Source organism: Motacilla alba, chromosome 6 (assembly GCF_015832195.1).
Source record: "Motacilla alba alba isolate MOTALB_02 chromosome 6, Motacilla_alba_V1.0_pri, whole genome shotgun sequence".
In the NCBI taxonomy this organism is placed as follows: domain Eukaryota; kingdom Metazoa; phylum Chordata; class Aves; order Passeriformes; family Motacillidae; genus Motacilla; species Motacilla alba.
In genome coordinates, this window is record NC_052021.1 from 24,316,001 (window position 1) to 24,337,502 (window position 21,502).

The 21,502-nt window shown below is 42.5% G+C and overlaps 1 protein-coding gene across 1 annotated transcript in view; it reads right to left on the reverse strand.

Annotated features, from left to right (window-relative positions):
• COL17A1 (collagen type XVII alpha 1 chain) overlaps positions 1-20,968 on the reverse strand; it is a 43,461-nt gene extending 22,493 nt beyond the window's left edge. The window contains exons 1-22 of the mRNA XM_038139981.1: positions 20,717-20,968; positions 16,208-16,273; positions 15,479-15,523; positions 14,546-14,644; positions 12,467-12,604; positions 12,049-12,096; positions 11,095-11,130; positions 9,480-9,527; positions 9,010-9,153; positions 7,667-7,810; positions 6,884-6,955; positions 6,393-6,476; positions 5,989-6,054; positions 4,560-4,721; positions 4,066-4,155; positions 3,882-3,926; positions 3,144-3,293; positions 2,490-2,699; positions 2,153-2,191; positions 1,189-1,215; positions 668-694; positions 123-185 (exon numbers count right to left, since the gene is read on the reverse strand). Of these exons, the coding sequence (XP_037995909.1) occupies positions 123-185; positions 668-694; positions 1,189-1,215; positions 2,153-2,191; positions 2,490-2,699; positions 3,144-3,293; positions 3,882-3,926; positions 4,066-4,155; positions 4,560-4,721; positions 5,989-6,054; positions 6,393-6,476; positions 6,884-6,955; positions 7,667-7,810; positions 9,010-9,153; positions 9,480-9,527; positions 11,095-11,130; positions 12,049-12,096; positions 12,467-12,604; positions 14,546-14,644; positions 15,479-15,523; positions 16,208-16,262 (1,792 nt within the window). The 5' untranslated portion in view covers positions 16,263-16,273; positions 20,717-20,968. The remainder of the gene's footprint in view (positions 1-122; positions 186-667; positions 695-1,188; positions 1,216-2,152; positions 2,192-2,489; positions 2,700-3,143; positions 3,294-3,881; positions 3,927-4,065; positions 4,156-4,559; positions 4,722-5,988; positions 6,055-6,392; positions 6,477-6,883; positions 6,956-7,666; positions 7,811-9,009; positions 9,154-9,479; positions 9,528-11,094; positions 11,131-12,048; positions 12,097-12,466; positions 12,605-14,545; positions 14,645-15,478; positions 15,524-16,207; positions 16,274-20,716) is intronic.
• Between the last annotated feature and the right edge of the window lie 534 nt (positions 20,969-21,502).

The following is a 21,502-nucleotide window of genomic DNA, read 5'->3' on the forward strand; positions in this document are numbered from 1 at the left end:
TCTGAGGCAGGGAGGCCTTGGGCAAAAGGATCCATGGCCAGCTCCACTGGGGAAGGCAATGATCACACCAGCCAGGTGTCAGTCAGTTGTGAATGACTCACAGCACTGACAGAGATGCTCACCCATACTTCCCTTCTGGCCTTTTGGTCCTTCTGGTCCTGCATGCCCAATTGGACCAGGAATGCCTGGAAAAAAAACACAGAGTTCTTGACTATGTACCATAAAAGAATAACATGCAACTTAGGGGAACCTCAAACCTGGAGAGATTAATTCTATGGGGTAAAGAATATATTATTCATAAGGTGGATACTGGATCTCTTTAGAAGAACACAATACATATAAAAGTACAAGAAAGCTGAACCAAGTATTTATGCAGCTGTAGGACTCTTTCAATGGGAGACTAGAATCTTCACAAACCCAAATTCAGCATGTTTTCCTAAGGGGAAGTCTGGCCAAGGCTTCGCTTGTAACCAAGTCTCCAAGCTGTGTCTGTAGCTCAGCACCAAGGTATTAATCAAGTGACTTAAATCTATGCCAAATATTGACTCTTCAAAGAACCACCTTGAGCTAAGTTCAAGGAATTTTGCAAGAAAGTGCAGAATTTGTTCTTGCCCACAGTAATGTAAGTAAATGTCCTCCCTCATAGAGGAACTGAACTATAGCCCACCTGGGACACCAGGAAGTCCTCGATCACCTGTAGACAGAAACAAAAAGACAGGCAGTGGGGAATAAGTCTTCTCTTTTTGTCACTTTGGTTAACCCTCACCCTATAGAAAAAAGTTTATGTTCCTGGAATATTTACAAGTTCCAGTGTCTCCAGCAATTGTCTCCCTTGTATTTATGCAAATAATTGAAACATTCACACCATGCAAAACCCTCTGGACACTGAAACACTCTGTGATTAAACCAGGTAGAGGCTGGCTTCAGGAATGACTTTCATCCAGGTGAAAGGAGCTCCTAGATTCAAAGCGAGATCTGTTATCTCTTCTACTATGAACTCTACTATGAACTCTAAAATTTTATTTGACTAGAAAACGGAGAAAAACCCCAACCTTAACAACAATACCTGAACCAACAGATAACTAGCATCAGCTTCTCCAAATTCTGGAGTAACAAAAAACCATTTGCTACCCAGGCCCTATGACAGGCTGCCAATCTACCTGAGAAAGCAGGTAACTCCAGACTCACCTTTGGGACCTTGTATTCCCATGTCACCTGAGAAAAGTGGAAAAAAAAAGTTGAATAAAAAAAATCCTTTGATTACTCATTCATTATGTCTTCTAGTTGCTTTCCCACTTTTAATGAAATACAAAGGAGTTATGGCTAAACAGGACACTTCACACTGGAACAGTACAAGATCAGACAATCTGGCCTTTTACACTGGCACAATACAAGACTGGGCCTCCTGCATTGTTCTGTGTGGATCAGGGTCTCTACAGTTTGCATGGCGAACTGGCAGGAGCAGGACAGTGACTGCCCCCTGCACTCAGCAGTGGTGAGGCTGCACCTTGGCTGCTGTGTCCAGTTCTAGCCCCTCCCTACAAAGTCTTGAGGTACTGAAGTGAGTCCAGAGAAGGGCAGCAGAGCTGGTGAAGGGTCTGGAAGAGAAATCCTATGAGGAGTGGCTGAGGGAGCTGGGGGTGTTTATCCCCAGAGAAGACTGGGGTGGGGGGGGGGAGAGGGGGCTTATTGCTCTCTACAACTGCCTGAAAGGAGGATAGTGAGCTGGGGGTCAGCCACTTCTCCCAAGTAACAAGCAATAGGACAAGAAGAAATGGCCTCAAATGTACCAGGGAGGTTTAGATTGGATATTAGGAAAAATTTCTTCACCAAAAGGGTTATGGGGAATTGGAACAGGCTGCCAAGAGGAAGAGGTTAAGTCACTGTCCCTGGAGGTATTGAAAAGACACGTGGATGTGGCCCTTAGGGAGGTGGTTTAATAATGGACATGGACAGTGTTACATTTATTGTTGGACTCCATAATCTTCAAGGTCTTTTTCAACCTAAACAATTCTGATTCTTTTTGCTCAAGTATAAACCATCTTCATTTTCCTCACTGCTAATTGCCCCTTGAAGCAACAACCACCACAAAATTGTGTACTGCCAGAGCCAAGGAATTGGACAGGGGAATTAAAGGACTATATGGCTGTACCTTTCTCACCACGTTCTCCTCTCTCCCCTCGGAAGTAGCCTGTAACAGGAAGTGAAGGGGCTGTCAGAGTTCATTATACAGCAGAGTAGCTACTCATTTCAAGAACAATAATACATCTATTTGGATTTCAGGCTACAGGCAGCACAGTATGGTTTTGTGAGTTTCCTCAGTAAATTTGTTTTCACAAATACATGAAATTTCTAAAGATGGGAGAATGTTGGCTGCTCTGTTGTTCATCTCTTTCCATCATGTGCTAAACAGAAGTAAATCACCTTTCCCTTGCTAACAAAAGTAGCATGAGAAATAAGATATGGGTTCATTTTTTGACTCTGCTCACCTCGTTCTATTTCCTTATTCAGTCTGCTCTTCACCATCAACCAGACTGACTCTTCATTTTCATACGGGAAGGTCGAGGAGGGTGAGTTACCGTGAAGAAAGTCTACTCTTGAAACATCCTTTTCTAAATTCCCTTGGTTAATTGCCAGGAGGCCACCATTGATTTTTTCCAGGTCTTCCACACGAGATTTCAGCTTTCTCACTTCTTCAGCTGGAAGGTTAAAGGAAAATGCTAGGGAACATGCTGCCAGATATGCATGCCTGAAATATCTCATGCTATCACAGGAACATGGCAACACTGTCACATAGCTATGGACACTGAGTTTTGCAGAATTCTTTGTATCTTTTTTTTCTCAGAAGGGATATCTGGAATTTAAATGACAGCTTTGGAATCTGTCAGTCTTGGAGCAGTAGACCTCAGATCTCAGGAGCTTTTCTATCCTACTCACCCCAAGACTATATAATTCCTCAACAAAGACTGCATTCCTTATCTGTTCTTTCTGTCCATTTCTAATATCTCAGTGGCAAGTCACCATCAAGCTGAATGTTTTCCTCAGTTCTCTGGCTTGGTATCTCTGGTGTTTGGGCTTGTTCCCAGCTTAAACCATTTGTCATTCTATACCATTCAACATTTTTTTCCTCAGTTATTTCTTACCCAGAGCAATGAGTCCAAAAAGCAATCCAAGGAGAAACAACCAGGCCAGAAGCAAACCCAGGAGCCATTTCCACCAACTACAGCAGGAACCACAGGGACACCAGGATGGTGCTGATCCAATTGCACCTCCTGCATCACCACTTCGTATTTCTGGAAGAGGGAAGGAAGAATCTCCTGGTTAATGAAGAGTTCCTTGACTTCAAAGTTAAGAATCTCTTACAATAAGGACATCATGCCTGATCCATTATACAAAGGGCTATGGAAAAAATCTTTATGCCACTCTGTGCACATGGTGAGTGTAATTCTAGTCCCTGTGGAAGTTGGGAACAGTATTTCCAAAGGGAATTCAAACAGGGGACAAAAACACTGAGTGCATTTTAAAATAACAGCTGGAAAACATGATCACATGGGGGGTAATTTTTTTGTACAGATCTGAGCCATAAATGACACCAATAGCCAGCATGGTCTGTCTGAGTCCTCTCTTCCCCATAAATCTGTCCCAGTAGCAGGATGCAGCTGGACTGTCAGGTATCTGAATTTCTCTAGTCATGCAAAAATAACCCAACTGTCCACTTATCTACAATCAAATCACTGGTACCAATTTGTCTGGTAGCCTCCTGAACATTCCCTCCCTCTGATTCATTGCTCAGAGACCATTCATGTCGCTCAAGAACAATTGCTTTTTTGTGTATTGTGCTTTGTGCTTCTTCCAATGAAAGTCTGAGTGGCATCACTTACCTGCATAAGTTTCTTTGTCCCGTTTTGGCATGGATTTCAGCCCTCCTGTTTTAACAACAGTAAAAGAGGTTTTACCAGTCTTTCTGTGCACGACAAAATTTAGACTGTGGGCTTGAAAGGGAAAGGTAGTAATGGAGGCAGAAGGAGAAAGTTCTGTTGCATTTTCACAGGAACAAATTCTTACCATTTGTATCTGATTTTAGGCCAGTGTCTGTAGCATAAGAGGAGGAAAATCCCTGCTTCTCTTTCTTCAAGGTGTCTTCTACAAAAGATCCTGAACAGGAACCGAATACAATTAGAAACATTACACCACAAGTGAAATCAGGCCAATCTTCTTTCATTGGTAAAGGTGTATTTTTCTTGGGAAGACATAATAGTTCTGCCTGTCTAAACCAGATCTAGTTGTTTTGGTTTTTTGTTGTTGTTTGTTTGTTTGTTTGTTTGTTTTTCTCTCAAAGCTCCTGAGCTTTGTGAAATACCCTGAGACACACTCTGGAGGTTCAAATGCAAAAGCCAGACCCAGGTTTCAGCTGGCATGGTTCAAAGCTGACTGACTGTCAGAGGTTCTTGTGTGATGTACAGGTTAGGTGTAGCGCCCTGAGCATTGAACTTCCCTTATGGTCAGTCTCCATTTCTCTGCCCTCAGAATAACCACACGTCCTGAAAGAGGGATGTTACCTCCACTAAGCCCAGTGTTAGAAGCACTGAAGACTTTGCCAGTGTCCTTTGCCATGACCAAGAGCTCCATCTCCTTTGCAGGTGCTTTCTCCTTCTCCAGCAGCAGGAACTTGCAGTCTTTGCGCAGAATGTCATCTCCCTGGGAGCTCAAAACAGTTCCTCCTGTAATATTTGTAAAAGATGGTAGAGAGGAGATCAGTGTGGGCCATTGAGACCATAACTACAAGCCACATCACTTTTGTTCATAAAAACAGGTGGTCACATTGTGATTGGGGTTGCCACTACAAAAAGAGCCCTGTAAGATACCAGTCACTAAAGGTAACAGGAGAGCTGTGCATGTCATTAGGTTTCTTTGGAGATGTGTATTTCACTAGCAGGGGAGGTCCTGCTGCCAGAAATGGGGAACATCTGGAATTCAATCATATGTAGAAGTGATTTGCTCAATGAGCTCTTTGCTCCTCAAACACACTTCCTGAGGAGTCAGAGAAACTCAGCCTGAGAGAGACATTCAGGGGTCAGCAGAGCCAGCACAGCTCAAGCTGGGGGGCCCACCAAGCACTGCCAAGCTACTCTGTCAAGCACAAAGCACTCCATATCCTGGGAGCCAGGCAGGGTTAGGAGCCACTAAACTGCACTTTACTGAGGTTTGGCACAGGCCAAACAAGGTTCAAAACCATCACTGTGGTCACTCTTGTGCCACTAGGCATTATGAAGTATGTCTGGAATGATGAACGAACATGGATTTGCACACTGACAAAATACTGAAAATCAAGATAAACAGAATGGTATTATTCCATTAGTCTAGCAGAACCTGGAGTAACCTTTATTAGAAATGTTATCATAACTTCTGTGGTCTTTACATCTATTTTTAAGCCTTGCCTTTGAGAGTCCTTGGATTACAAGGCAAACTTGGCTTTCTTTACATACAGAAAAAAAAAAAAAAAGTGTAATTTTTAACTCTCAGAGTTGCAGAAAAGAGCTGGAAATGATGAAACCTGACTGTTCAAGGACAAAGGGCTTCTCTCATTAAAAAAACGTATTCTGATAATGTATAAATCAATTCCTTCATTTTTGAATGGTTGAAGCTGGTACAACTGAAAAATTATTTTTAAGAGCAACATTGCAAATGTTTTGGCTTCAAATAAAGTACAGTTTCACATGTGTCCTCTTCTATCCAGCTTCCTGCTAGCTGAGCGGAAATAGCTGAGAATTAAACAATCCAAATTATTGTAGAGAACTGAATCAGACCAGCTCATTTGCTCATTCTTAGATTCTGACTCTGCTTCTTTTCAGAAAGAGGTATGGTAGGAGATTTGGCTATTGACAAGTCACGCACTTGACTGTCACTCAGCTATGCTGAGTGTCTAACTCATTTTTATGATATGCTTGTACGAGGCCATGCCTAAACACTTCTGAATGACAGACTCACCTGCTGAGGCAGACACACCAGAACTTGCCATGGTGTTGCTCTGAGAAGTGTTCTTCATCCCATATGCTGCAAAGAAGAAAATCAACAATGACAGAGATGAAGGATAACAAGGGATCTACACACTCCAAAAGATTTCAAAAATATTTTCTCATTCAGTGTTCCTAGGACAACTCAAACAACCAAGGGTTTCCCTAGCAAGCAAATTCCTAGTGCATCAGCACTGGGAACTGTTCCTGCACATGCACAGCAGAGGAGATGTTCCTCACTATCCCTTCATACCAGACTGTGCCACACAAGAAGAAGGTTATGAGGGGGCCTCTGTCAAGATGAAACTTCTAGTCACTACAGAAAAGGTGGGAGAAGGAAGCACATATTGGTGACCCTCACACTTTCTCTAGGCTTACTTTGTTGCTGAGTTGCAGAGGCTGCTGTGGCATTCTGGGTTGCAGAGGAAGAGCTTGGAGACAGGTTGTTTTGAACTCCAAATACTGCAAAGAAAAGGATTGCAATGAGGGTTATATGAGTCCTGCAGTGCAGGTGGCATTCTGGCTAGAACCCAAATGAAGCCAGCGACACAAAAATAATGACCTCTCCCAACAAATTTCATCAGCTTTCTGGAGGCACCGCAGGCCTTACAACAAAATGTTTTGTAACTTAGTTCACCTTGTTGTATTGTTATTTTTGGCCCAGGACAATAATGGTGGCCATTTTAAAACATCATCTCGAGTTACACTGTGAGGTCTCATGGCTGCATGGACATTTCTGCAGGTGGGGCAAAGAGCTGCTGACACTCAGATGAGGAATGGGAGAGAAGCAGGTATATTGGTATTATTTCACTGCAACTGTCTGCCAGAAATGCAGTGCTGTCAAAGTGTGAAGGGAAGAAAAATCTGACCTGTAGAGGAAGAGCTCAGGCCTGCATTAAGAGTATGATTGCTGGGAGCCAGGTTATTTGGAACACCAAAAACTGCAAAAAGAAGAAGTAAAATGTTATTACTCCTCTCAAATCATAAATCTAGCACCCAAAGGTCAATGCACAGTCCCAGAAATTAAGAGTGAACTTGGAAATGCAACTAATGATAATGCACAATAATTGCACAGAGAAAAAATCTTGACAGTAAACCACCCTTTTACTGAACTGACAAAGGCAAAAAAATCCTACCTCAGACAAGATGAGATCATATGACAGTGAGAGAAAGTAAAGCTTTAAACAGTACTCCATCATAAAGCTTCTTGTTGTTTTTCTCTGCATCTGGGGAATGCAGAATCCCTGGCATTTTGAAATGGGCCTCACCAGGTGTAAGAACACACAAAACTTACTTATATTATTTTTAGTATATGAGCCATTCTTACAATGGGCCAGGATAATCCAATATTAGTTTGAGTCTAAACTAGTTTTTATCGGGAATGTGAGCTTGACCTCTTTGATAAAGATGTCATCAAAATTTAATGACAGTCAAAAGAGTCAGGACAATAAATCCTCACAAAGAAGGATTTTAAGATATATTCAGCATAGAGCAGAGTGCACCACATTACAGAAAACCAGAGAAAATTCAAGCATATCCCTTGCCATTTTGATTATTCCATCATTTTAGTTTGTGCTGTGCAAAAAAACCTGCTTTTGACCCAGTTTCAGGATAGTTCCATCCTTCCAACCTGGGCAATCCAGGGAGCATACCTGATCCTGTAGAGTGAGACATGGCATTGATCAAGGAAGAGCTGTTATGGTATCCACCAAGGGAAGAGCCAGCAGGCAGAGTGGAGGACCACATGAATGAAGGGAGGGCAGTATTCAGTATGGTTGTGTCATATGTCCCTGACACTGCAAAAAGCAAGCAGACAGAAGGGGTTTTGAGCGAGGCTAGGCTTGTGGCTTAGCATGCACTGCAGGTTTATAGGGCAAACAATTTACATTTCAATTACCTTGGTAGAATCAACCCTATGACTCCAGGTCAGCATGGCATAACTGACCTCAAATGTCAGCTGATTACAGTCCACACAAATTTTAACCAATGGAATACAGATTGACCTGATAGCATGATCATTCACAAAACACCTTGGAGAGATTCCATTGCTCATAGATGTTATGGTACCAGAATAAACCACCCCAGTCTGTCACCCCAGGCCATGGGATGTATGGCTTTTGCTTCCCACATTAACTCTGACTGGTTAACTAGTGTACTGGACTAAAACTCTGTTTTAGACAGGATTGGAGCTCTGAGTAAGATAAAAGATATTGTTTTTAGATATTGATGGAAGACAATGGAGTCAATGTCAATATCAATTCCTCAAGCGCTGTTGTGAGGTGTATAAATAACTAAAAAAGGTTGTGGTATTTAAGTACCACTTCAGTTATTGAATCACAGAATCATAGAATCACAGAATGGTTTGGGATTAAAGGGACCTCAAAGATCATCTGGTTCCAATCTCCTGCTATAGGTAGGGACACCCTGCACTAGACCAAGTTGTTGAAAGCCTCATCCATTCTGGCCTGAAACACTGCCAGGGATGGACCATCCACAACTTCTCTAGGCAACTTGTGCCAATGCCTCACCACTCAAAGTAAAGAATTTCTTCCTAACATCTGATCTAAGCCTGCCCTCTTTCAGTTTGAAGCCATTCCCCCTTGTCTTCTCATATAGTTCCTGATGAGTTATTATGAAATGGAATGGCTAATAAATCACTCACTGAAATGTTGTCTTCAGTTCTATCTCTCTGTCTCACTTGGAGATAAGAGATCAAATCACTCTCAGACACATTTGCTTAGAGCTCTTATCTCTGCTGGAAATACCACGGAATTGAAACTGGTGGGAGAAGGAATGGACTCATTTATTTGGAAATTAGACTAGTCACTAGAAAGGTACCCAAGATGGCTCTTGTTACAGCAACACCTGGACAGTTTTTCAGCATTCTGACTCTTTTTCTGTACAGGAACATTCTTATCTGGATTCTCTTAACAACTGAGTACTTTTTATGGCAAATGCTGTTTGGAATGACTGCAACATTGCTAATGCCAAGTACCTGACTGAGAGCTCTCAGTGACCATCTTTGTCTCCACCACAGCCTTTTTTGGTATCGGGAGGGTACCGGATGATGACCGAGTAGGGCTGCAGCTGGCAGATCGACTTCCTTTCAGCAAACGTTTCACATCATCCAACTCCGTCCCTAGCAGGAAAAGCAAGTGTCCAGAGTCACCCAAAAGTCAGTGTTTCACTGATTTGTAATCCTGCTCTGGATCTAAATAATTCAGTGGAATTTATCTGCATGTCTATGAACTTGTTACTTCCTAGGGGTGCCACTTCATGACAAAGTTCTAGAGGATGTTTCTGGGACTAAGTACCATTTTACATATTTGCATATCATTTACATACAACCCACAGCATGTTTCCTTGTCCAGAAAGGGGATTCAAATTAATGTTCTTAATAGGAAAAGACATAACCCCAGCAGCTACACCCTCTATCTTATCCCTGATACCCCTGGAGTAACTTACATCTGCCAGAGGGAGATGCGCTCTGCAGTCGGACTCGTATTTCACTCTCTGGGAAGATAAAAAGCAGATCATGAATATGGAGAGAGATTCATTTGTGCCCTGGGCTGGGAATGAAACCTTAGGCTGAAGTGAATTCCTCCCTGCTGTCTATGTTCCACCTTGCTGTCTGACTGCTTAATCTGAGCAGTACTCATGGCCCATGCAAATTGGTAGCAAATGGGCTTGGGCAACTTTTTGTTTTGGGGTCACATTTTGTTGCTTTAAATTCCAGGGAATTATATTTCACTCATTGATGGCCTCTGCTGAAGTCAATCATGCTGCTACTGTCAGACATACAGAAGGTCTAATTATGCAGTTCTCACTCATCACAAATATTATTTTTATTGTCCTTCAGAACAAAAAAATTAGAGAGCCAAAAGAAGTTTACTAAATACACAAACGCCCTACTACTTCTTGGGTACAACTGACATCTCTACAGTGGGCTGTATGATTCAGTCTCTTGCTACTTACTGACCTCTCTTTTGGCTCACTGAATGTAACCAGTCCACTTTTCAGCCAACATTCTCACCAGGTACTCAAGGTTATTACCTTACTTTTACTGGACCTTTACTGTCCAGCACAAGAAACTACACAATTAATGTGATTTGACTAGGGTAAGCCTTTAAACTTGCCTCCAACAAGCAAAGTGGCCAGGCAGAACATGTGATACATGCTCCTCATGATGAAATCTGACAGTGCATGCACTAGAAAAGAAATACTGTATTGGCATTCATGTGGAGAAGATGATGGATTGGAATTATTTTCTGAAGTAATATGAGAAGCTGGACCTGATTCTCTGGTGTCTACTTTATTATGCATGGCCTAGTTCTGCTGGGAGCTCAGGTATGTAGCCTGCTAGAGGAGACTGTGAAGATCTGAGGCAGAATAATTGGGAATGTGACACTCTCCAGGAGGACTGTGCAAGACCATGCTGTGATTTATACCCACTGCTAAAATTAACTTGAATAAAGTGACATTATGGTTTCCTCTTCAAGCAATTGGAAACAGATACTACATTCTTGGAGACCAAGATAATCCTTCTTTCCCCAACACTGTTAATAAATCATTAGAAGAGCTGAATGATTTAAACAATGCAGAGTCTGGCTACAGACTGCAGTAAGTCTGCAATTTCCTCACCATCTCTTTACTATCAGCATGAGATTATTTCAGGGTATGGCTTTATGGTTTGCAAGACAGATCACAGTAGGAGAAGCATGAATGCAATTACTGTAAATATGTCAGAGGCTGGTCCCAGAGCATGGATGGACTAAGGTTATTGTAGTGAACAGACAAGATGGAAGACTATGTTCTCAGACATCCAGGTTTCCAAGAGTATCTTCCCTTCTGACAGTCTGAACTACCATGGCATTCACTAAGGTCAATTTTTACACCAAGCTGGTTTAAACAACTGCTTCCAGATTCATGGTTCACATCTGAAGTGGTGCAGATCCATGCACCTCATCTGACTGCTCTACACTTAAACTGGTGGATTCCAGCTAAAGAACAGGTCTATTTAACACGCCTGAATTATGCTGAACTGAAAAAAGGAAGCTTCTCAAAGAACAGCGTCACTCACCTCGACTTTGGCTTCTCCCTCTCGTAGAGGCAGATGCTGTGAACAGCAATAAGAGAAAAGCTGTATTAGTCTTTACTGCCTGTGACACCTCTGAAAATCAGCACACTGATCTTGCTCAGTGTGCTTATATTCAGACAGTAACTCTTCTTGGAGCACAGCTGGGAGAACTGAACCATTAAGAGATTTTACCAGGCCCCCTTTAGACCATAAGGTATTTTAAAGACTCAGCAGCACCTTTAGCCTTTCTGGACCAGATGCTGGTTTTTTTTTATACAGAGAAATGTTGTTTGTAGATGGTGATGTCACATTCCAAACGGCCAAAAGGAAGTTAAGAGGCCTGTTGGCCCCACTGACCAATGCTGGATACTGTGGAACCCGGCCTCCTCTATGAGATAAAAGGTGACCTGACCATAATGTTTCACTATCTTCACTGAGTAAAATCAGCAGCTCAGAGTTTGGACAGGGCAAGACAATACCTGCTGACAACGTTTAGTGTAAATATATCACTTGATAGTCACTTCATTTTTCCATATGTACTTGATGAAGTCTAGAAATGAGCTACTGGAAAAGTATATCCAGCAGTGACTCAAAATCCTAAGAGTCTGGACTTTCTTGCTTGCAGCTGCTCTATGAGCTGTTCTGGAAGGGTGAAGCGAATGCTATGAAGTATTCCACGTCTGTCTTCTCCTGTCCATGTCCTATATCATACAGGGAGCACCATCACAAAAGCAGCTGAGAGTAGCAGATATACAGTACCCACCCTCTGTTTGAATATGATCAGCTAGAGACCTGGCTTTCAGCTGTTAATGTAAATCCCAAATAACTCCTCTGAAGAAGCTGCATGATGGCCCAATAAAGAGGTAGCACAGGTAGAGCAGGACACAGAAATGTGCAAAAAGCCCTTATGGTCATCAACTCACATGACCTTGAGGAGCAGCTCTAAAAAGGACATACCAAAATCTTTTCTGGGAAACTCAGGAGAAGAGTTGGCACTGGAGCTCCCTGCAAAGAACAGAAAGATGTTCATTAATACTTTGTAAAGGATCATTAAAAGCTTTCAAAACATGTCTTCCTGGCAACTATTTAATCTCAGTGGGCAGAAAACATTTCCATTTAAAAAAAGAGTAATTCAGGTTTCACATGAAAGACCTGCTAAATGTCTTTCAACAAGTATATGCCACAATTCATTTTAGGAATGAGCACTACTCTTAGGATAAATAGGACTTAATCATTAAATTGTGTCCCTGATGGTTTATTTCCTAGGAAAACCACAATGGGACTGGGGACAATTCTGCACTAATGTGACCTCAGAGTGCACTGCACATTGCCTCCACTGCACATTGCCTCCCTTCTATGGCATGTTCTGTCATACCTTCATATGTTGCATGGCGGTTGACATAGGTTTTTCTTTCAAATGTTGAGCCAGGTGATTTGGTGAGAGTAGAACTGGGAGACTGGGCTTGTCTGTAGCTGGAGGTTGATGATGTTGAATTCAATCTACCACTTCCACCTATGGCCAAAACAAAAGACCCTCAGCAAACGGAAGTCCTGGCAGTACACTCTGGATGCCCTGGGCACTTTATGTTACTTTCTTCTGAGCTGGACAAATTTGCACTGGTGTTTCACAACTAGAGATGGACAAGAACAGCATCAGGGTCTAACTCTGGCTGTCCTCAGCATTCAGGGCAGAGAGGAGTATTGGTTATCTCTGTGTATAACTGTGTATTTATTTCAAAACAAATCTTGTCAATGATTTGTATGAAACCAGGTTCTGCCCTGGGGTAATAGTGAAGCATCTACCCTGAGCAGGAACAAATTTAGCTCTGGATGATGCTGAGTTTTGGTTAGGATATAGATTCATTTGTAACTCAAGGGTTACATGACATAGGCTACAAAAACTGGGAGACTGTTAAACCAAACTAAAGTGCTGAAGGATGCAGTTTATGAGATAATGGAAAGCAGAGATGAGTCCCATAAAGCAGCTATCCACACTCCCACTTAATCCATTTTCTGGAGAAATGACTAACTGTCAGGCCCAAGACAGGCTGGATGTTATTAGTACCTGTTATATGTAGACAGAAGAAACTATTTCCCTCCTAGTTCACATCAGGGCTGGGGAGAAGGAACTGAGGCAAGTCATAATTACTGTGTTCATACTCTTGCACAAAATCTAATGCTGGAGTATGATCAGGGTGTAGCACAAAGGGAGCTCTGTGACAAACTGCAATCTATCTATGCTGATCAGCAGGATCAAACTGGATATTCTTTACCCATCCCTACAAAAAAGTGTGTCCTTTTGATTTCAACAGTGTTTTTCATGCCAACTTCCCTTCTAAAAGGACCTGTTTTGTTCTGTAACTTTTCCATTTAATTCAGCAGAAAGAACTACTGTGCCAAGTAGACCTCTGCTAGAGGCAATCTGCAAGAAAATGGGAAAGAAGAGACTACAGAATGCTCTCTGAAACTTCAAGAGCTCAGTATCTCTGAAGTTCAGGTTATTTTCTCTTTTTCCACATACTGAAAAAAAAGAAGATGGTAATCCTGCATGGTCCTGTCAGTTTGCAGGACTGGATTCAGTTCTCACACTGATGCCAGTCCAGACAATTAGACCAACATCTGCAGTGGAGTTACTTCACACGTGCCCCTCGGCAAAGTGATTCCACACTCCAGCCTTTAACTGGCATGCAGGTGTCTGTCAGATCTCTTCGGTATGGCTAACTCTTCCCTTGAGCTTCCAAAGAGCACTTCACTCCCTTTGGTTTGTCAGCTCCCTTGGAGCACAGAGAAAGTTTTCCATAAGGAGAGCTGTACAGTCAGCCTCTCTGGGGACAGAGAAGTGTACCAGGTACGTGGCTAGGAAGCTTAGTTTTAGAAGCCTTTGCTATGACAATCTAACAGCTGGGCAAAGAATGCTATTAAAAAAGAATCCTGGTTTAATGGAGTAGGCAACACACACTGATTTAGCACATCCAGAAAATCTGGCAAAGTGTTCAAAGTGCTAAAGCCATGGGCACACATACATAAGAAAACATTTTCTAGGAATTTCTTTAATAATATTATACCCTCAGCAAGATCAACAAAAAGATTAATGAAAACTGTCTTTAGAACAAAAATGGTCAGAAAGACTGTGATTTGGAAAAACTGAAAGAAGGGAAATTCAATTTCTGAATTACTTCTTAAAAACAGTAGGAATGACATTTTTTGTTGTTGTTTTCCTGAAATTAAGTTTTCCCTGTGGAAAATGGGATTTTGCCATTTACTCACCCATTCTCAAATCCAGCTTTAGGGAAGGAATATTTTTTCTTTGTGTATGCATTTGGCACTTCTACTTTCATAAATCCTGTTTTCCTTACCCCTGGCTCACCCTACTTCCCTGCCTTGAATCTCTCCTCAGCCCATTTCTGCTGCCTTTGCTCTCTGTTTCCTACTGGGCGATGTTTTCCTTCCTTACTTGAGGTCACATAGCTGCTTCCATGGGTGTACGACCGCTTTTCCACTCCACTCCCTCCAGTGTGGGATGATGTTTTGAGCCCACTGCTGCTCCCTCCTTCTGAAAGAGATGAGCACAAAATGAGACATTCTCTCCAGGCAGGAGATAGGAAGAACAAGGACACTGCAAGAGAAGGCAGGAGGGACCCAAAGTTGTCCACACACTCAATTACAAGTACAGCTTCATATCTGGTGAGAGAACAGAGGTACAGAGAAGTGTCTTGGCAGGGCAGACGAGCATTCACACTCCACAGCCAGCAGGTTTGTAGTCAAGTTTTGCTTCACAGACAGACTGAAGGATACTCCTGTTAACCCCCATCATAAATGAGAGGATAATGCAATTCCTTGCCAACTCAGCTGCAGCAAACTAATTAAGGATATGGTGAGATAAAGAGTGTGGATGATTGTTCCTTATTTGGAGCCTGTACTTCTCTGCAGAGGTAGAAATGTCCTGTGACCTTTGATATTACTGAAAAGATTCACTCACTGTTGCCAATTGGGTAAGATGACAGGGAACTAATACACTGCAGCCCCAGCGGTGGAACCTGCAGACCCCTCACTTTTGGTCCTTGTTCCCAACAGACAATCACCACTGGAGACCCTATATCTGGACTTAAATCTTTGCAGAGTCTGGTCTTCTAGTCTTAGTACAGTACGTGGCTTTGTTTCTGAGAATACCCAGACAGGTTCCCAAATCCTCCTTCTCTCCAGTAACAAGTATTTTGGGAGAAAGGCATTTCTGAAAATTCCATTCCTTTGGGTGCAGATCTTTATGCACTGAGATCTGCTGCACCCAAGGATTTATGGAAATAATGGAAATAATGCATACAAATAAATAGGATGGAGAGGCACAGAACATCAAGCAAAAGCAATGCAATGACTAAGAATTACTTACTGGGTGGTAAGGATGTCAGTCTTGTGGTTACAGTCTCTGTAATAACTGAGGAAGAAAGGGTGCAGAATTAACGGCATGTTAATATAGCCAAACTGCATCAATGTTCTACCTATTCTCCATGCAAAAGCATGACTTGTTCAAAGAAGATTGACTCATTTAAATAAAAGTCCCTTAAGACAACATTGCCTGGGGCTGTAGCTGTAGGCTCATTATCACACAATGCTGTGTTTCTTCACTGGTCTTTCTAGCTCTGAATAACAACGTTACTGACATGAAAGATTTTTTCTGTACAAGATCCCTGTAAAATTTCTGGGCACTTCTACACCACAGCCATTGCTGTAACAGCAAAGCCCATGGTAGTAGCTTCCTACTAGTTAATTCTCATAAGGTCAGTAGAAAATTAACCAGTTTTACTCAAAGCCACCAGAAAATTCCTAGGCCACCCAAGGTATTGATACAGGAAGTAGGAGCAGCATCCCAACGTCTGCACTACTGGTTAGAAATGCTACCACTGGGCAATCATCTGGTTAAACAATCAGGTCATGATATACATCTCCAAATGTGTGATCTTGGCCCGTTCTATTCCTTATTCTGACTTCAACACAGAGACCAGGGCCAGGAGGAGAATTTAGTTCTGGACCTCTGGACAGCATTTAATCCCTTACAGAAATGGCCATTCATTTCTGGGATTTTTGGCTGTGATATAAAAATTTAAAATCTCCTCCTTACGTCTTTCAGTAACTTCTGATCCATCTTGCCTTGTTTTCTTTGTTACAGAATCCATATCATTGCCACCTGCAAGGAAAACAGAGGGACTGCACTCAGAGCTCTGTGAAGAGTAAGAAACGACAACAGGTCCTGACAAATCCCACCACTTTGCTCACTTCAGATGGGGACTAGACTGCCTGGAAGATGTCTGTGCCTGGGAGTTTGCAGAGCCCTTCCAGAGCCATGTGATTACTACAGATGGACTGCCACCTACAACACTGGATGCTGCACAAGAGCTGAAACTCCAGGAGGGGCTATAAAGCCAACAGGTGAGACAGAGGCAGCTGAAGCAAATCCACTCAGTGATGGAGTTTAGACCTGGATCTCTATCCAGACTACACTATATTATAGTCTCCAGCTGCGCCCCTATGAAGGTTTGATGAAAACCAGTGGATCAAAACACTACTCCCACACATCTGTTCTGGGCAAGACTCAACAGTGCAGGATTAACTGAGCAGGCAGGAGCTCCCTGCACCCTGCCAGTACTGCCAGAAAAACCTCAGCAGATATACTGCTGCTCTGCTAACAGTAATAGTGCATTCTCAGGGTACACTGATGCTAAAGCCACAGCACTGACTTTAGCAAAGCAGAAAAAACACCAGAGGTACCTTTGAACTAGCTATTTTTGACAGCAAGGAACTTAAGATAGGAAGTGCTTTACCTTGTTTTACAGATAGTGCAGCAACAGCTTGGAGACCCTGTCTGTGGCTTTGGAATTTTATCTACTTTAATGCCAGCTCAGGTCAGTCTACACAGTGCTGGAAGTGATGCTGTGAATGCTGTGTACATTCTTTTTCATTACTTGGATCCCTCTCTAGTCAAAATTATAATCTCTACCCGAGGTATGACTGTCTGCCAAGGCAGGAATACCACTAAAAAACATGCTTGTGAAAAAGAGACATCATCTAGAAGAGAAAATACTTCTGTCAGAAGGAGCCACAAAATTGCTCATTCCTAGTCTTCCTAAGATAACATTTCATCTTGTGCAGCCACAAACAATGAGAAGGAAGAGATAAAGTTCACCATAGGCCAAAACTCGTCACTGGATTTGAAGTCTCCTCCTTTAAACTGAAGGCCCAGCTGTACCAAAACCAACACATTTAAGATGCTGAGTCTAAAAAAAATTTGGGCAAAATCCCTTCCAAGTTTTAAAGCCCAGGTTGATGCAGAACCCAAGACCAAATTTAACAAAACTGGGTTTTGTTAAATTTAAGTTTGATCCTCATGATTCCTTTTACTCTTCTGTAAACTGCAGCCCCCTTATGTTACACTTGTAATGCCCAGGCATAAACACTGACACAAGGCAAGATGCGGAAGAGAATCTGCAGGAATATCCAACATTCAGAATAATTCTGTCCTTAACCAGCTCCCGCTATTCCCAGAGCTGGACAGGAACAATTTGAGTGGAGAAGGCACAGTGCCAGGCAAACCACTTTAGCCCCCCATGGCAGACTCATCTGCACTTTGCAGAGAACATCACAGTGCCCGCAGCCCTCACTCTGCACTGCTGACCCTGAGCTTGTCCAAACAGCCCTGTAAGTGGAGATCCTGAGGCCACATCCAAGTCCTTACACAACCTGGTGGTAGCAGGATGCTGTTCAACCCTCACGATGCTTGCTAACATTAGGGATTTCCAAGGGATTTTCCAGGGTGTTGATCCCAACACACATGGAAGGCTTGAGCTACATGCATTAGGAGAGGTCCTCCTCCAGCAGGGTAACAGACCCCTGCAGCAGAAGGGTTTCTGGTCATTCACTCCAAGAAAAGGCATTATCTCTGCAACTCTTCCTTACTGCATCAACAGTGTGGAAGTGTCTTTCAAGCTCCCTCCCTAAAAACAGATGCTGGAAGCTGTTGTCTAGATGTCAGCACTGTCGGCTTTATCAGTGTTTTTGGCAAGGAGCACAAATTGTATTTGGAAACTGCTTTCCTACTGCTTTCTAGAACTCCACTTTCTCTCTGCTATGGGAGGTGGTGCTGGTTATGGCTGCTGGAAGAGGCTAGCGCCACCATGGAGTGAATGCATCTTCTGGTCTTTGCCCTCTCTTGAGAAAGGGAAGTATCTTGCTGTGATATCAATTAGGAAAAAAAAAAAAGGTTAAAGTCCATCTTTGGAGCCATGCATGCCACAGTCCAGCCCCAGCACACAGTGCCTTTGCATGGGTGCTTGGCACACGGATGCCAGCAGACTGACTGTGCTGCATTTCCATTACCTGCCAGGCCTGACTCATCTCCCCGGCTCCTATCTGGAGTCACAAAGGCATAGCTGTGGGCTATGTCTGTGGCACAGCAAAAGCGCTGTTGAATCAGAGAAGTCATCTGCAGTCATCTTGGAGCAACAAGCAGCAACTTGTGAAGTGGGGTCACTCAAACAGTGCAGGAAGGTAAGACAGCAACACAATGGCCCCTTCTACGTAACCCAGGGGCTGTAGTGTGCTTGTGGCACCCACAGAAACCAAGAACTTGCAGCCATTATTGACACTAGGAACCAGGAGAGGTGTGGCACTGCCCACTTGTGCAGGCTGCTTCTTCTCTGTACAGCATTGAAAGCAGGATAATAAAAACTGCCCAGCACTGCAAGATGTGCTCAGATCTGTGCTTTCCACAAAAGCCTGACAATGCAGGGGAACTCCTGCATCCCCCGCTCCACTGCACTGCAGTGCAACACTGGCAAGGACACTAAGCCATTCTGAGATGGGACACTCAATCCCCTCTTATCATTTTAAAATCTAGGTATTGTATGCAATGGTAATAAAGTTTATTACTGATATCTTTCAAAGGGGAGTGGAATAACCACAAAGATGTCCTTTGGTGGAAAAATAAAAGCAAGCCTATTTCAGATACGTTCATCCCTCCACAGTGATCTCCCAGTTTTCATCTCACAATGCTGCTGTACTCACAGCACATCCTTTCAGCTCTCTCCTCTCTCCAGAGGTTTCTGCTGTGAGACACTCCATTAGGAGAAAGAGGCACCTGCAGGTGCTGAGATTAATAACATTTAATGTCAGCAGAACCTTTTGATCATAAATACTCTGACACTCAGCACATATCTCCAAATGATACCACTGACTATGCCTCCCATCACATCACATGTCTTTTAGGTGCCCCTTCCTCTTAACCAAGCCTTTTAGCTACCACTGGCCTGGAATTAAAATAACTGGTTAAAAAATGATCCTTTATCTCTTTTGATCCCACAGACTGGGAATTTGATCTTCTCATTCTGCTCTAAAAGCTGTTACTTTCAAGTAATTTTATCAAGACCAACACAGTCAGAATTGAATAAACCAAATCATTCTTCCAAATCTGCTCATTTTGTAGGCTGAAAATATGCAAATGCCAAGGAAGCAGGTTAGATGCCCAGCCAAAGCTTGGACATGCTGTACAAACCAAATTCTGCCCTGCCTACAGCCTGTCCTGGCTTCTTTGACCCCAACACGTGCTCACATCTCAGAGCACAAGCAACAGCACTGCCCAGACTTCACTCTGCTCTGCCAGACACCTTCCTTTCAAAAATATGTCCTTGTCATCTCTACTTAACTGTGCTACTCAAAAAGAAATAGGCCATTCTGACCTGCACAAACTTCTTGGCTCTGGCACAGAAAAGGAGACAAACAATCTAATGAAAAAAGTGTTTGCAGAATGGGAAAGAACTGCTGTCACCATTTCACAAATGAAGCAACTAGTCATGGAAAAGTACCTTCTCTAAAGTCACTCAAGTCAGTCTAAAGACAGAAAAAGGCAACTCTTTTACTTTATGCCACGATGGTCAAACTGCTGGACTTGCTGTAGAAAGGATTCAAACTGATTACCAAATCACACTCTTCTGACTTACTGTGACCAAAACACCTTATAATCTTCTATGACAAAAATACAGCACAAAATACACGATCAATGAGTCACTGTTGATAACAAACACACTTCTTTGATACAAAGCAGTTTGTCCATGGCAACACAAACTTTCACTCAGAAGCAATTCTAGGCATTCTCAGGACTAGAGATTTATTCCTTAATATTACACCCTTCACCCAGCATCTGAAGCTCCAATTTACAATCACTACTCCTCCAGCATATTCCAGCTCTGCTCACTTTCAAAACCAGCCAACAGATGACCCGCATTTCACCAAGCCAATACACCATGGAATGGAGAAATTCAGCTAAACTTTATCGATTTTGCGGTCGTTTCACAAAACGCATTAACAATGTACCCATAATTTGGCTTCACATTTCGTTTCTCCCAGCAGGTAAACTCCTTTCACTGGATACTCACGTCAAACAAGTAGCATTCACTGACAAACAGAAACCTAAAATGACCCAGCCCTTAAGCAAACTTGTTTTTATATTGTATTCCCCATAGAAAAATGTAACACCTGCTTTATCCTGCTTGAAAAGTCAGCCTTGTTCTTAAAGGAATCTGGAAGACAGAAAATAAAGGATACCTTTTTCTGCCTTTTTTTTAGTAATGTAACTTACCTGGAGTTCTTTGGTTATTGAAATGAAAATCTTTTTTTGTCCTCAACTGCTTCCCTTCTACCAAAAATTTGCCACCTACACTTTATATCATGTCCTTCCAAAGGTCTGTGGAACCTGAGCGATCATCCAAAAATGTTCACCTCTTCTTTATTTCTCCTGTTTTATTCTTGCCCTTCTTTTGCTTTTCTATTCCTGTGCTCTTATACAAGTCCCAACAAAGGCGTGTCGTGGTTTCCTGCCTCACCCTAACCTTCAAATTATCTGACACTCACTGAAAAAAAAGATCTGCCTCGAGGAATCAAACTTTATTGAATGTAAAAATGCTCCTTCCTATTTGCTCAGGTAGATTAACTATTAAGATCCCAAAGGTATAAAGGCTTATGCCAGGGAACGTGAACATGTATAGCAGTACTTTCTGATACATGATCTGAGATCTGTTTGAGAATTTTCTTGCAGGAAATTACATAGCACTTGCTGATGCCACTGCAAAGCTGCCTCCAAGTTAAGCATATTCTGCTGCTTGCAAATACAACAGGCTGAACTACCAGTTACTACAAACTGGCTGAAAACAACTTAAGTCAGGGATCTGAAGTGTTTTGCCAAAACCTCCATTCAGCTCAGGACCCTGCATTCTTACCACAGCTCTGGGAACACCAGCAGAACAGGACAAGCACATGCAGATATTTTCCTGGTGTACAGAGTCAAAAGTCACAGCACTGCAGTCATTTTTTGACAGATGGTTTTCCATTAATTTATTTAATTAGTTTTTGAATCTGTAAATTTTAT